Source organism: Lissotriton helveticus, chromosome 3_1 (assembly GCF_964261635.1).
Source record: "Lissotriton helveticus chromosome 3_1, aLisHel1.1, whole genome shotgun sequence".
Taxonomy (NCBI): domain Eukaryota; kingdom Metazoa; phylum Chordata; class Amphibia; order Caudata; family Salamandridae; genus Lissotriton; species Lissotriton helveticus.
The window spans coordinates 1812256667-1812270069 of NC_136061.1; the positions used below are offsets into that span (position 1 = coordinate 1812256667).

General features: G+C 48.4%; 1 protein-coding gene across 1 annotated transcript in view; it reads right to left on the reverse strand.

The window, feature by feature from the left end:
- Nucleotides 1-13403, reverse strand: part of LDLRAP1 (low density lipoprotein receptor adaptor protein 1) — a 255666-nt gene that overhangs the window by 70268 nt on the left and 171995 nt on the right. Inside the window, exon 7 of the mRNA XM_078682712.1 lies at nucleotides 137-264. Within this exon, the coding sequence (XP_078538838.1) occupies nucleotides 137-264 (128 nt within the window). The remainder of the gene's footprint in view (nucleotides 1-136; nucleotides 265-13403) is intronic.

Below are 13403 nucleotides of genomic sequence, written 5' to 3' on the forward strand. Positions count from 1 at the left end.
CATATACTCTAGAATAGCAAGTACCTGTATATTTGTGCTACCATGTCATGCGGTATAGCAGAGCCACCGGAATACCATGCATCTGCTTCCAAATTCCATCATTTAAGAATTCTCCAATTAAGCATTAAACACATACCCATACTAAGTTGTTGTTGGTTGCATTTTCTGAATTGAACGGGTCTTCAAAGATCTTGGGATCTCCACTGAATACAGCCAATGAAGCATTTTCACAGTCTTCGATGTCCAGCAGATTTCCTGTGGCAGCTATTTGAAGAAAAAGGAAAAATTAAAACAAGTCAAATACCTCGAGGAAGGAGGCACTGCATTTTACATCCATGAACGACAAAGCATCTTATTTTGATGGCCCTAAGAGAGACCATAACACCATTGATGACAAAAATTATAACCAGGGTCAAACTGGGACAACCAAAAGGTCCGGAAACCAAAATAAAAGTTGCCCCCATTAGCTAACCAGATCGCTAAAAAGTAGCTCGCATTTCCAAATCAGGGCTGTTTTACATTTGTAAAGATACTATAGAAGTATTTTGCAATGCTTGTTGTAATATCCGGGAAATCAACAGGAAAAAATAAATAAAGTCAACCTGGACATAAAAAAATAGTCTTTCAGACCAGCCCATATGGCGCTGCCTAACAGCCCTATGGGCCAGTCCGACACGGATTGTAGCTAAATAAAAATGATTTAGAAGCGTCAAAGGACGTTGCCACTGCACATACCCATTTTACTTCCAAAGTAAAACAGGCATGGGGAATGGCTGTTACCATACTGACAGGGAAGCACTGGTGTAATTGTAAACGAGGTGTTTCCGTCAATCAGGGATTTGTGAAGCGCACTACTCACCCATGAGGGTCTCAAGACGTGGGGGGGGGGTGTGAGGGAATGGGGAGGGTAATTCCGAATCAGCAAAAGAACAGGGTCTGGAGGCTCTTCCTAAAGGTGTGCGGAGTGGGTGAACATCTGATGTACAGCGTGGGTTCGTCCAGGTTTTTGACACGATATAGGAGTAGGCTCTTCCACCTGTTCTGGCTCAGTGGAGGCACAGGGTTTTGGAGAGGGTGAGGTCGGCGGAGCGGAGGTTTCTCTTGGGTGCGTGGAAGGAGACTCTTTCATTTAAGTATTGGGGTCTGGTGATGGAGAAATTTGTAGGTGAGTGAGTAGCTTGAATGTTACGCTTCTCACCCGGGGGGCCAGTGGAAGACTTGTAGGTGCTGCGTGATGTGTTCATGTTGTGGGATGTGGAGGAAGAGCCTGGCAGCGGTGTGATGGATGGTCTGGAATTTCCAGAGCAGTTTGGGTTCAGCTGCTTGGGGGCCATGTTACAGAGCAGGTCCAAGTTGCTGGATAATGCTACCAATTAAAATTCACTGAAGGTTATAAGATTGTGATAAGTTTTATGATCTTGCTGGTCACATTAGAGGAGTCATGAGCAGTGAATTTGGGTTACATGGAGGGAACACATCAGCTTTTTGCCTTAGTTTGGGGGCAGAGGTCAGGGAATAACTAAAACGGACCTTTAACTGCCATTTTCTAGGGAAACATTGTGGTTTTAATAACTCGTGAACTTTAGTATTAAATCGATTTTACTGGCAGAACACAAGGCATGGCAATACAGGACAGCGTCGCCTACAACCCAGCAGGCCAGCCAACACCTAGTCAGTTCAAGATAACGCGACATTGAAGTAAAAGCATACTTAAACAGGTAATTAACACCGCGTGTCACCTACAACCCAGACAGGGACGGCCACAATTATAGAAAGGGAGGAACCGGTCAGCCGATCCCACTACAGATGGGTAGCTGCAAAGTCAAATGTGCTGTAAAGCTGGTGAGCAATAATGAGCCGAAAGCCTGTAACAAATAGTGTAGTGTTCATGATTCTGCATTTGATAAAAGAAAAAAAAAAAAACACAAAGAACGGAATAAAGGAATCTACTCCCAAACCCACCCCCTCCCCAGTGAGCAGGCAATAAAGAAAAAGAAAGGGAACCAGCCTGTAGGCACTCTTAAATGCGGAACTGCGTTGTGGCTGAAGGGGTCTGGAAGTACAGTGGGGGACCACCCCTACACTGTCCTCAGGAATCAATTTCAAAATCCGGAGATGGGCAGGACAGTTCACGGAATTCAGTGGAAAGGATGGATATAGAGGGGGCCCAAATCTTGGCATAGTCTGTGCTGTTGCCTAAAGTAGCTATTGATAGTCTCTCCATGCATAAGAGATACCATAGTTGATGCAACCATTGTGTGTGCTCCGGAATCCTGCCCGATTTCCACTCCACCAGTATCACATGATGCGCAGCATTCAGCACTAGCGCCATTGTCTCCCTCTAGTAGAGCGCAGGGGAAAGGTCAGCGCATTGGGCAACCAAAAGTGTGTACGCTGGAAGCCTGGGAATGGTGGTATTTAAGGCCTTGTCAATGTCAAGTATTCTCTACTAATATCTTGCGAGCTTTGGGTAGTTCCATAACAAGTGGAGGCGGGTACCAGGGCCATCGCAGCCACACCAACAGTGGCCATAACACTGAGAGCGCCACTTGGATAGGCGGGCTGGGGTATAGTACCAGTAGGACACAATTTTAAAAAACGTTTCAGCATGACCCATGGAATGTGCTCCATGGTGAGACCTATTAAAGACATCCAGTGTACGTCCCAGCGCCTCTGTCCAGCCATGCAGGCCTTCCTGGTGCCTTGGGTAAGGAATGAGTAGATTCCAGTAATAAGCCTGTGATCGTCCTTCTTACTGATGGGCCATTTCTCGAACAGCTGCATCGGTCAAATAACCAAGGGTCACGTTGGGGCAACCCGACACCCAGTGAGTCATTTGTGAATGGAAAGAGATCAAGCCGGAGAGGCCATAGTCCCCCCTGCAGCTCTTTGAAGGGGATGAGATCTTGGATGCAAAAAGATGCCAAGTGCTTGCAACCGCCCTCCAAACAGCGCATAGCGACCTTTTTGTCCATCCCAGGTGGGAAGTCAGGATTGGAGAAAATCGAGGTCATTTGCGAGGGGTCAGGTTGGCCCTTGTAGAAACCTTGTCCCAAACAAGAAAAGTGGGTGGGTAACTGGCGAGGAGAAAAGCCCACAGGCGCGTGCAGGTTTCGGCAACCAGGCCTCTCCCCAGATGTGGTGGCCTCCCACCATCTGGTCCTTGAAGACCCAGTATTAGTCATAGGACGGTTCCATTCCACAAGGTACCGTAACAATGAGGCTTGGAAGTAGCGTATAATATTATAGTTCACGTCTGCTGTTTTAGTTAGGCTTTTGTGGAGGACCAGCCCAAAGTAAATACGGTCTGTCACCCAATCGAAGGCGAAGCAGGCCCGTAAGGCATCAACTGCCAGTTACGCAGCAGTAAGATGGAGTACTTGAGACTTCTGCATGTTTATTTTAAAGCCAGAAACTTGGCTCAAGGCCTGAACATGATCCACAATAACCGGCAATGAGATCAGGGGGTGAGCCACCGAGAAGATGACGTCATCGGCGTGAAGGCTAATGAGATGTGATCTAGCCCAAACGGGACACCCAAGGGGTGCTCCCGAAGCCATTGGGCAAAGGAAAAGGGATATATATATATATATATATATATATATATATATATATATATATATATATATATAAATAAATAAATAAATAAATAAAGCAGAGGAAAGAGAGGGCAGCCCTGCCTCGTCCGCCCTCCCTACCCCAACCCTTCCTGAGAGCAAGCCGTTAACCCAGCACAGCTGCTGAAGGAGCGCTGTAGATGCTCGCTAACCATCGCCAAAACCTGGCCCCCAATCCAAATTGCTCGAGTGGCAAAGCAATATGGCAAATTACACGTGGTCGAAAGTCTTTTCTGCGTGGACAGCTAGCAGTTGAGCTTCTTCAGACCGTTGCACCTTATTTATTAAGTGGCAAATCAGTTTGGAATGGTCCCCGCACTGCTGACCCGGAATGAAGTCTGACTGGTCTGGGTCGACCAAGCCAGGCATATGAGAGTTCAATCTGTAAGCCAGAATGCTAGGGAACAGCTTTGCGGTGACATTCCGTAGGAAGATCGGCCGGTAGGAACTACAAAGCTCCGGGTCCTTCCCCGGTTTGGGGATGACCTAAATAGTAGTTTGCAACATGGAGAGGAGTGACCGCTGCACCCTGAAGGTACTCATTGGTATCGGAGTGGAGGGGTCCGTGGAATAATGGGTTTTGTAAAAAGATCAGAAGGCCACCGCTATCTCAGCATCATCCAGAACCGCCGACCCGTTCCCACCTTGTAATGCCTTGATAGCCTGCACTGCACGCTGGCTACGAAGGCAATGGGCCAACATGCGTCCCCCTTTATAACAGCCCACTTAGTATTTGTGCTTCAGTCGGATCACTGCGTGCTCAGCTCGGTTGAGATAGAGATACCTCAGCTCCCTCTCAAACTGCTTCCAAATTCTAGTGGTGCCGGTGCGTTTATGAATAGCTCACAGTTCTCCAACTTTAGCTTCTAGTTCAGCACGCTTGGACCACCGGGTCTTGTTCTCGTAAGTTGCTTTGGCGATGGGGGCCCCTCTTGCGACCAGTTTAAGTGCTTCCCATACAGAGGACAGAAGCGTAGAACCCACATTATTAAGCGCTAGGTAGTCGGTCAGGCAACACCGGATGTCGTCCACTGTCGGGGTATCAAAGCAGTGAGTCTCGCAAGCGCCAGTGTGAGGAGTGGGGAAAGACCGCACAGAGGGAAAGCGCAGGGTCAAGGTAATGTGCGCATGGTCAGACAAGGAGTGGGCTTCAATGGTGGAATCTGTGGTGCAGGTCCAAGCGGCTGGGGTACGGAGGAAAAGGGTCCAGGCGGGCATAGGTCTTATGGGCCGCTGAGTAGTATGAATAGTCCCGCACGTCAGGGTGTAAGTAGTGCCAGGCCTCCGATACCTGCATCGTGCAGCCACCCACCACCAAGAAGGCTCCCGCACCTCCAGACCGCAAGCCAGAACAGTCCAGCCCAGCATTCATCACCAAGTTGAGGTCGCCACCCACCACCACCATAGAGTTGGGTGTGTGAAGAATGTCAGCAGGAATTTCTCCAGGCATTCACTTGGTGAGTAGATGGACGCTACAGTAAAGTGAGAAGGCTCCCATATGGAAGCGCAATGCTAGTAGGCACCCTTTGCCCGCTCCCATCCAGAGAGGGGGTTGGTGACTAACACCCATCTGGGCTACAAGAGTCCATAAGTGGCACCCTCTGGCACCATCAGAGAGAACCATAATGAGAAAGTCACCTCACAAACAAGCAGGGGTCGAGTGCACTGGGCTGGTGGATAACAAGGAGAGGACCACCTCCCTTTCTTTGACCATAGTCTCAGTATCTAGCTTGTGGGTAGCAGAGATTCTTCCCACCATCTGCCATCGCCCGGGCCCGGTCGATCTGAGGGCCTGTGCTGATGTGAGATAGCAGCCCCAAGACTGCCTTGGCCTCTCGCAGCGCACTAAGCTGTCTCAGCTTGCCCTTGTATTTGAAAATGATGCAGAAGGGATGTCCCCAGGCATAAGCAATCCCTTTCTCCCTCAGATGGAGGGTGACTGGACGGAATTCCCACCATTTGATCAATGTGACAGCCGCTAGGTCCTGGTAAAGCGTTGGGGAGTGACCCCTGCCTGCAAGGGATGAGAGTCTCGTGCTTTCCGCAGAATGAGCTCTTTCAGCTGAAAATCGTGGAAGCAAGGCAATATGTCCGGTGGTGGGGCTGCTCCTTGGCTTGGCAGCCCCACATGGTGGACCCTATCAATCTGGATGTCGCTCGTGTGCTTCGAACCCAGCACCTGGCAGAAGAGGGCCCGAGTAAATTCCCTGATGTCGCTGCCTTCGGCCCCAGATTTCACTCCGCGAATGCGGATGTTGTTGCGATGTGACCAGTTCTCCCAGTCCTCTGTGTGTCCTGAAGCTCGATGTGATCCCGTTGCTTCAGGATCTCCTGCTGCATCTCCTCATCGCGGGTTGTCTCACGGTCTTCCAAGGTCGCCACGAGGTCTCAGATCCCCTCCACATCGCACCTCACCACTTTAAGGTCTGTGGCCTTTGAGCTCTTGTAAGTCTTCTCTCAGGGTGGTGAAGAGCGACATCATAAAAACATTAGTTGTGGGCGCGTCTGACCCCTCCAGCAATCTAGAGGCATCCCCTCCATGCGCCCGGCAGAGGAGCCTTCAGCAACATCTCCTTCACTTGAGCCTAGTGCTCGCCATCTGGGCCACAGCTAGGACCCTGGACCCCCTCTGCTGGCGCTGGGTACTGTGGCCTGAGCGATGTGGATGTTTCAGACCACTTTTAGGTCCGGCGCCGCTGTCTCAGGCGCGTGCCTTTGTTCCTGGCCAAGTGGCCCCGTGGACAAGCGATCAACTGGCGTGTAGACACAAACGTCAGCCGTAGCGGGGGCGGATGCATAGGGTCACCGAGGTATGCATGAGGGTCTAAGGTGGCAGGTGAGTCAGTACCCAGTTCAGTCTGTGACCTCTGTCCCATGGGGTAGCCGCCAACTGCCTCCGTTGCTCTGCCCCAGCAGCAATCTCTATAGGCCCTCCAATGGTGGTGCTTATAGGGCCAGTACCTCGATGCGGCGGTCCTACGTGCGCATCCACCCGCGAAAGGAGTCAGAGGCGGCAGCACACGCCAATACAAGCAACACCCCCCCCCCCCGCCCCCAAAAGCCGTTCAGCTCCACAACCCAGCCTCACGCTCAACGCATGGCCTCCAGGCCTACCTCAGCTGTCCAGGAGGCGTAGGCCGTGTCCTCAGGCCCAGGCTGATCTGAGTGTCCCGACGACAGGGGGCCCCGCTGCAGGCATCTGTGGTTCCCAATCGTCGCTGCCGGTCGCCGGCCTCCAGACCCCCCCCCGCCCCCCTGCAAGCCAGGCCACGCACTCTGGAGCTCTGCCACATAGCCTGTGTTGTGGTTCCCCGTATTACGGAGCCCACCACTGTCCACACGGGGAAGGGCCGGAACACCGCCACTCAAAAGCTCCAAGGCCGGACACACGATGCTTGTGTGCTGCAGTCACTGGCCACCCAGGGCGCCGACTGCTGTGGGAGGTTGCCGGCTGGAAGAGAATCCGCAGCTCTCTCACCTCAAGGGAAGCCCGGCATGGGTTAGGGGCAGCACTGCTTCCTCCTGCCCGAAAAGCAGATTGTATGGTGAGCATTAACAAGGCTACTGTGCTCGGCGAGGCCGGAGCGAACACAAGAAGACACGTCCTACAGAGCTGCCATCTTGGCCACGCCCCCAACCTCATGTGGACTTTAAAGTACCATACCTACATTCTAAAAAAAGTGTTTTGAGATTTTATAATCATGCACTTTTGCGCTGGACCATCAAGGTGTCCACTGGGAATGGGCTGCAGCCTTACTCTGATTAACCTGTGTGAACCCTACCGAATGTCTGAAGGCACTTTGCCGGTTACTGAGATAGCTAACTCAAAAATAAACTTAGTGTGTTGGGCCCTGGACGAAAGGCAGTATATACGTTTTCTGGTCAAATTTCAAGAATATTCTATAAGTAAATGTGGTCCATGTGTTGGTGGCCCCAAGGAAGCGATGGTAACCGGTCAAAAACACTTGGACATTAGGTTCTGTACTTCAACTGCAAAACTCTGAATTGGTTACACATGCACCAAGAAAAGAAAAAAACACACCCACACCCCAAGCAGGAAAGACAAACCCCCTTCTGCATCCTTTATGCAAGGCCTGAGAGGCAGGGAATCTTAGGCGATTCCACTCCTTGGCTCTCAAGATCAGAATCATTTACCAGCACCCTCAACCAACCAGTCCTGGGAGGCGGTATGAGGGAAGGCAGTCTAACAGCAGAGGAACCCCCACCCTCCAAGTCATTAGAGACAAGAAAATGTTTGGAGGGGGTGGGTAGTTAGAGGATTGTGGGAGTCTCTAAATTCAAAACCAATACAATTCACAGAAGGCCATGGGACAGCTAAGAGTTTGTTCTACAGAATCAAAAGCACCTGCACATTTTCGATGATCATATTTAAACGTTAGGTGCAATTGTATTAGTTGGCTTGGCGATTCCGGATTACTGGAAGGGGGCTGAGGTCGTCCCGATTTTTTAAAAGGGTTGTCGGGACTACCCAGCAAACTATCGGCCCATAAGCCTCATAGATTCAACTCAGAAGGTTGCTGGGAAGGTGATTCTAGGGAGAGTGTGCCAGTGGGAGGCTGAGAATAATATCCTCTCGGAGTTCCAAGCAGGTTTTAGGATAGGCACGGGCACCATTGAACAGGTCTTCAGACTAATGCTCATATACTGAAAGGTGGTAGTGCTAGGCAAGGGCAGTCTTTATCTCGCTTTTATCGATTTAAAGATTGCCTTTGACCTGGTACCTCGTGACCGCTTATGGGGTACTTTCTGATCTGGGGATGCTGGGCTATATCCTGTCCTTGCTGGTGAAGTTGCATACTGGGAATTTTGCCCAGGTGAGGTGGGGTACCCAGGGCCAAAAGACAGCCAAAATTACTGTGAATAGGGGGGTCCGCCAGGGATGTGTCCTTGCCCCCACTCTGTTCTCATTGTATGTGAATGGAGTGGTGGAACATCTTTTGAGCAAACCATCTGATGCTCCGTCCCTGGCGGGTAAGAAGATACCAACACTCCTATTCGCTGATGATACCCTCCTCATCTAAGTCACCTATGGGCCTACAGAGCCTTTTGGACAATTTCCAGATTTTCTGCACCAGTAGGGGGCTCAGGATTAATACTGACAAAACCAAGTACCTGGTACTGAACCCACCCAGAAAGCTCGGCCGACCTCCAGTACTGAACTGTGTCCCCCTGGAAAGAGTTAAGGAATTTGACAATCTGGGCATTCGCTTGTCTGACTATGCAGTGGAGCCCTCACCTCCAGAAATCGTTGCTGGGCCACAAAAGAGTTGTTGGTACACTTCTTAAAGAGCAGCGCTCGTCCTCGTTTAAACCCATTGCCCCTGTGCTAGATATCTACAAAGCAAGAGGAGTAAGCGCAGCACTATTTGGGGCAGAACTTTGGGGTTCTACTAAGACCAATCTCCTCTCCAGCTCTGAAAAAAAAATTCTGAAGGATTTGATGTCCCTCCCCCAGAGCATAACAACGTTACCCCTGCTGTTGGATATGGGCTGCTGCTCGATTAGCGACCAGGCCCAACTCCGACCGCTACTATTATGGGCCCGCCTTTGGAGGGTACCTGAACTTGCTAGTTATGCGGAAGGACTGTCAGAAATATTGGCGATGCCGGGCTGGTCTAAAATAGGGTGGCTTAGAAATGTTAAAACCCTGCTTGGTGATTTGGGACTTGCTGACGCTTGGACTTCTAGTAGTGCCCCCCCGAAAGCTGCCCTCAAGAATATATATTGGCAGTGGGTAGCCAACAAACTAAATTCCAATCCGAAGGAATGAAGCTCTACTATGGTGTTCCTCAAACCCAAGGATGCACCTTTATATGAACCCTACCTGGACTTTATTTCAAAGCCCTTTGTTAGAGCCCTGTATTTCAGGTTCAGGGTGGGACTGCTTCCCCCGAGAGTACTGTCGGCCCGATGGAAAATTCCGGGGCAAACTGCTCCTTTTTGTATATTCTGCTTATCCAGAGTGGAGTCTATTGCTCACTTTTTATTCGAATGCCCGGCCTATAAATCCCCAAGATCTAGGTGGCTAAAACCATTGTGCAGAGGGCTGGCCACCAGACATTACAAAGAAGCTTTACGAATACTAATGTCTGATACCCGTCCCCTGTTTGCTTGTGGCATGGCTAAATATTTAGGCTGGGCATGGTCAATTCGACTTAACCGGCTTAAAATCATTGTTTAATTGTGGTCATGTATCTGGACCATTTTATCTAATTTATTGAAAAGCATTTTTTTAATCTTACCTGTTTAGCCAATGTTTTTAAGTCATGGTTTTATATTGTTATTTTTGTAATGCTTTTAAGATATTCCTTTTATCGAAATAAAGCGAATTGACTGACTAGTAGTTTTGCGCACCAGACTCAAGTCAGGCGGGGCATTTACTTTTTAAAGGATTAAAGGAAAGTTCTCTCCATGGTGTGTGCTTGATGCCCTGGGAGCAGACGTAGATTGACAGAACAGCTCCGCTTACCCTGACTATTTGTGGCTCTACTTTGGTTTCTTTTAGTGAGAGAACAAGACAGCAGGAGGTCCGATGTCCTGCTCCAGAGGTTCGTGAGCCTTACGAAGGCAGTCTTGGTTCAACTATCTTGGGCACCAAGATTGGATTAATCTTTTACATCTGAAGCATGTACCATAAAGGAAGAAGTCCATGACAGATTGTTCTGTATGCATTTGCTAGATTGATGCAAATGGAGCTTAATTAGGTTACGGACACTACTTTCCTAAGTGAACACAAAACGCTACACAAAATTGTATTTGTATTCTTTTGTTAGTTTCCACAAAGGCTACGCTATACCCAGCACTAGTCGGTTAATATAGAGTGGATCTTTTAATGATCCCAAAAGTAAAAGTGTAAAGAATCGCATCATGTTTAAATATTCAAAAAACCTTGCCAACATCAGTTTAAAAGATTCCAATCTCATCCTAATGTACTGAATGGTCGAAAACAGTGACTTTTGTAGACGCCGTTGAACAACTGGAAACCACAAACACCCCACCCGCAAACCATTTCTATGAATTGAACCTCAATACACAAGCAAGCACACAATATGTACTCTCCTCTACAACTGCCTATTTAAATATGTATAAGGTAGAGAGCTACACTCCGGTATGTGACAGGTCAGACTCAAATCAGTAGGTAATCATGTAAAATCAGTGCTCAGAGCAGGAGGGACGGAAGTGTTAACTGGATTGACATTGGCCTAGGACAAGCACGGCAACAATCAAGCTTGCAAGGACAAAACTAGACACAAAGACCCTGCATGGTCTCCAAAGCCGACAGACCGTTACTGCATAACAAGTTAGACCAGGGTCCATATTACAGATACAGAGCGCTGTCGTGGTTTGTGTCAAAGTGCACATTTAAACAGGTGTGCCGGGTGCAAACTGGGACAGTGTACCCCATTACAATTAATGTGCTGCCTTCAAGGCACTTGTGTTCCCATGCCTGCTTTGGGGGCTGTGCATTTAATGATACCCAACCCAACAAAAAACCCTTTAAACAGGTCTCGGGCGAAAGTCTCGATGCTACTATTTGTTCTGATGCTGGGCATGGTATGTTATAGCTAGTAAATACAATTAAAAAAAAAACCTTAGAAATTCAAAAAAAAGAAAAAAAAATGTTACAGGGGACGTTCTAGTTTGGAAAAACCATTAAAACCTTTTTAGAAATCCAATGAAAAAGATACCAGGACATAGTTCGGTTCAGATTTTACGCACAAATCCATAGAAATTCAGCAGTTCTAGTTACCTGAGCTGACTATAACTTGTGCCCCTCTCAGTGCACTGCTTATGACCTCATTACATCACTCATGACCTGGTCAGTGATATCGCCGATAACATCACTGATGTCATCTCATAGGAAATCACTGATGTCAATCAACAGAACTCATTCGCAAATAACCTCTCATACACCAACACGCCCATACAGCTTATCAGACACCCACACAGCTTATCAGACACCCACTCATATGTGTCGGTGGCTGTATGGGTGAATATCTGTGTGAGTGGATGGATGTTAGAATTAGTATCACTCAGTAGTACACAAAGTACACCAATTAACTTTTGTAGTACTTCAGTATATTGGTTTTAACACTCAAACTTTAAGACACTCAATCACTGGATGAGGATATCTCAAATGACAGTGATGTTACAGACTATGTAATGAGTGATGTAACATGCGAGGTCATAACCAGTGCATTGCGGGGCGAATGTTGTACTTCGCTCAGGTAACTAACTGCTGATTTTTTTTTTGTAAAATCTGAACCCAACTATAACACCCCTGTACCTTTTTTTTTCAGTGTATATAAAAACAATACCCTTTCAGCAGCCGCGGTGAGTCCATTGGGTCGTGGGGGCGTAGCCCCCCCCGCCTGCAGCTCCCTCGGCGTTTCTGAACTTCAGTAAACTCAGTTTACAGAAGTTCAAAGACGCCAAGGCGGGAGAACTGACAATCATGTCAGTCAGCATGACGTCAGACCGCCCACCCCTTCAGAGTCTGAAGGGGTGGGTGGTCTGGCGTCATGTTGATTGACATGATTGTCACCAGGCAGCAACACAAGTGCGCATGAGTGGGGATGGAGGGTGAATTTGCAGCGCCAAGATTGGCTGAGAGGGGTTGCCAGTCCAGTGCCATTTGTGAAGTGAAAGCGCAAAGAAGGGGAGCAGAGCAGGTGGCGCGGACCCGGACCTGCGGCCGTTGAGGTAAATTTTGTTTTATATAATTCAATCCCCCCCCCGCGACATCCCGGCCCCCCGCACGACTGGAGTATATGGACTGGTTCAAGAGGGTAGAAGGGTACTGACACTGGGGACAGCCGAGAGGGCCGGAAGCAGGTGGAGAGTAGAGTGCCGACACTGATGACAGCTGAGAGAGGGCAAGGAACAGTTGACACAGGAGAGTGCCGACACTGGTGAACAGTCTCTCTTCAGTCGCATTAATCGGAGTAGCAGTCCCTTTGTAGGATCAAAGCTAAAGGATGGGTATACGCGACGCTAATTTATGCCTGGGCACTCAGAAATTATGTATATATTGCTCACAATTAGCTATATGTGAACTGAGGTCTGCTTTATGTGCGCGCCGAATGTTGATGTATATTTACAGACATATGCTATATACGAGCGCTAAGATACGGCTGGTACATTCTCTGGCATCTGCTACATACGGTAAATGATTTATGTTTCCGATGACCTTTTTTTATATACAAAGTATAGTGTCCAGCAGCCCTGTTATTAACCATAAACATCCGTTATTCAGCGCCAGCATACAATTGGCTGCACTTGTGCTTTACAAATACACGTTATGTTAGTTTAGGAGTGCAGTGAGAGTGAGACATAGTATATGTTTTTTTTTTGTTTGAATATGTTTTATTGGGTTTAGTATGCAGTTATACGATACACAGTCACACAGTCATACAATGTCAGTATAGCAAGACAGGAATGTCTCTACGTTCAGTTGCACAAGAAACAAGACGATGTTGCAGGGTAAGTCAGTGGCAGCACTCTTCAAAGCAAGTGACATACATATCGATTCGTAATTCAGTGAGGCTGTGACAATTACTATATATATATATATATATCCTGTCTGCAATGAGCATAGTAGCATTCTTTATGTGCAGGGCTATGTATCAGTAGAGTATCAGCAAGTAAAGATTCGTGGGAGGTGGCATGTACTGGTGGCCTCATTCCGTGTGTACCAGAGTCTCGGTTCCCAGCGTGCGGCAGCGCCAGACGTGGAGCATTCTTTGGTGTCGGGTACCAGGTGTG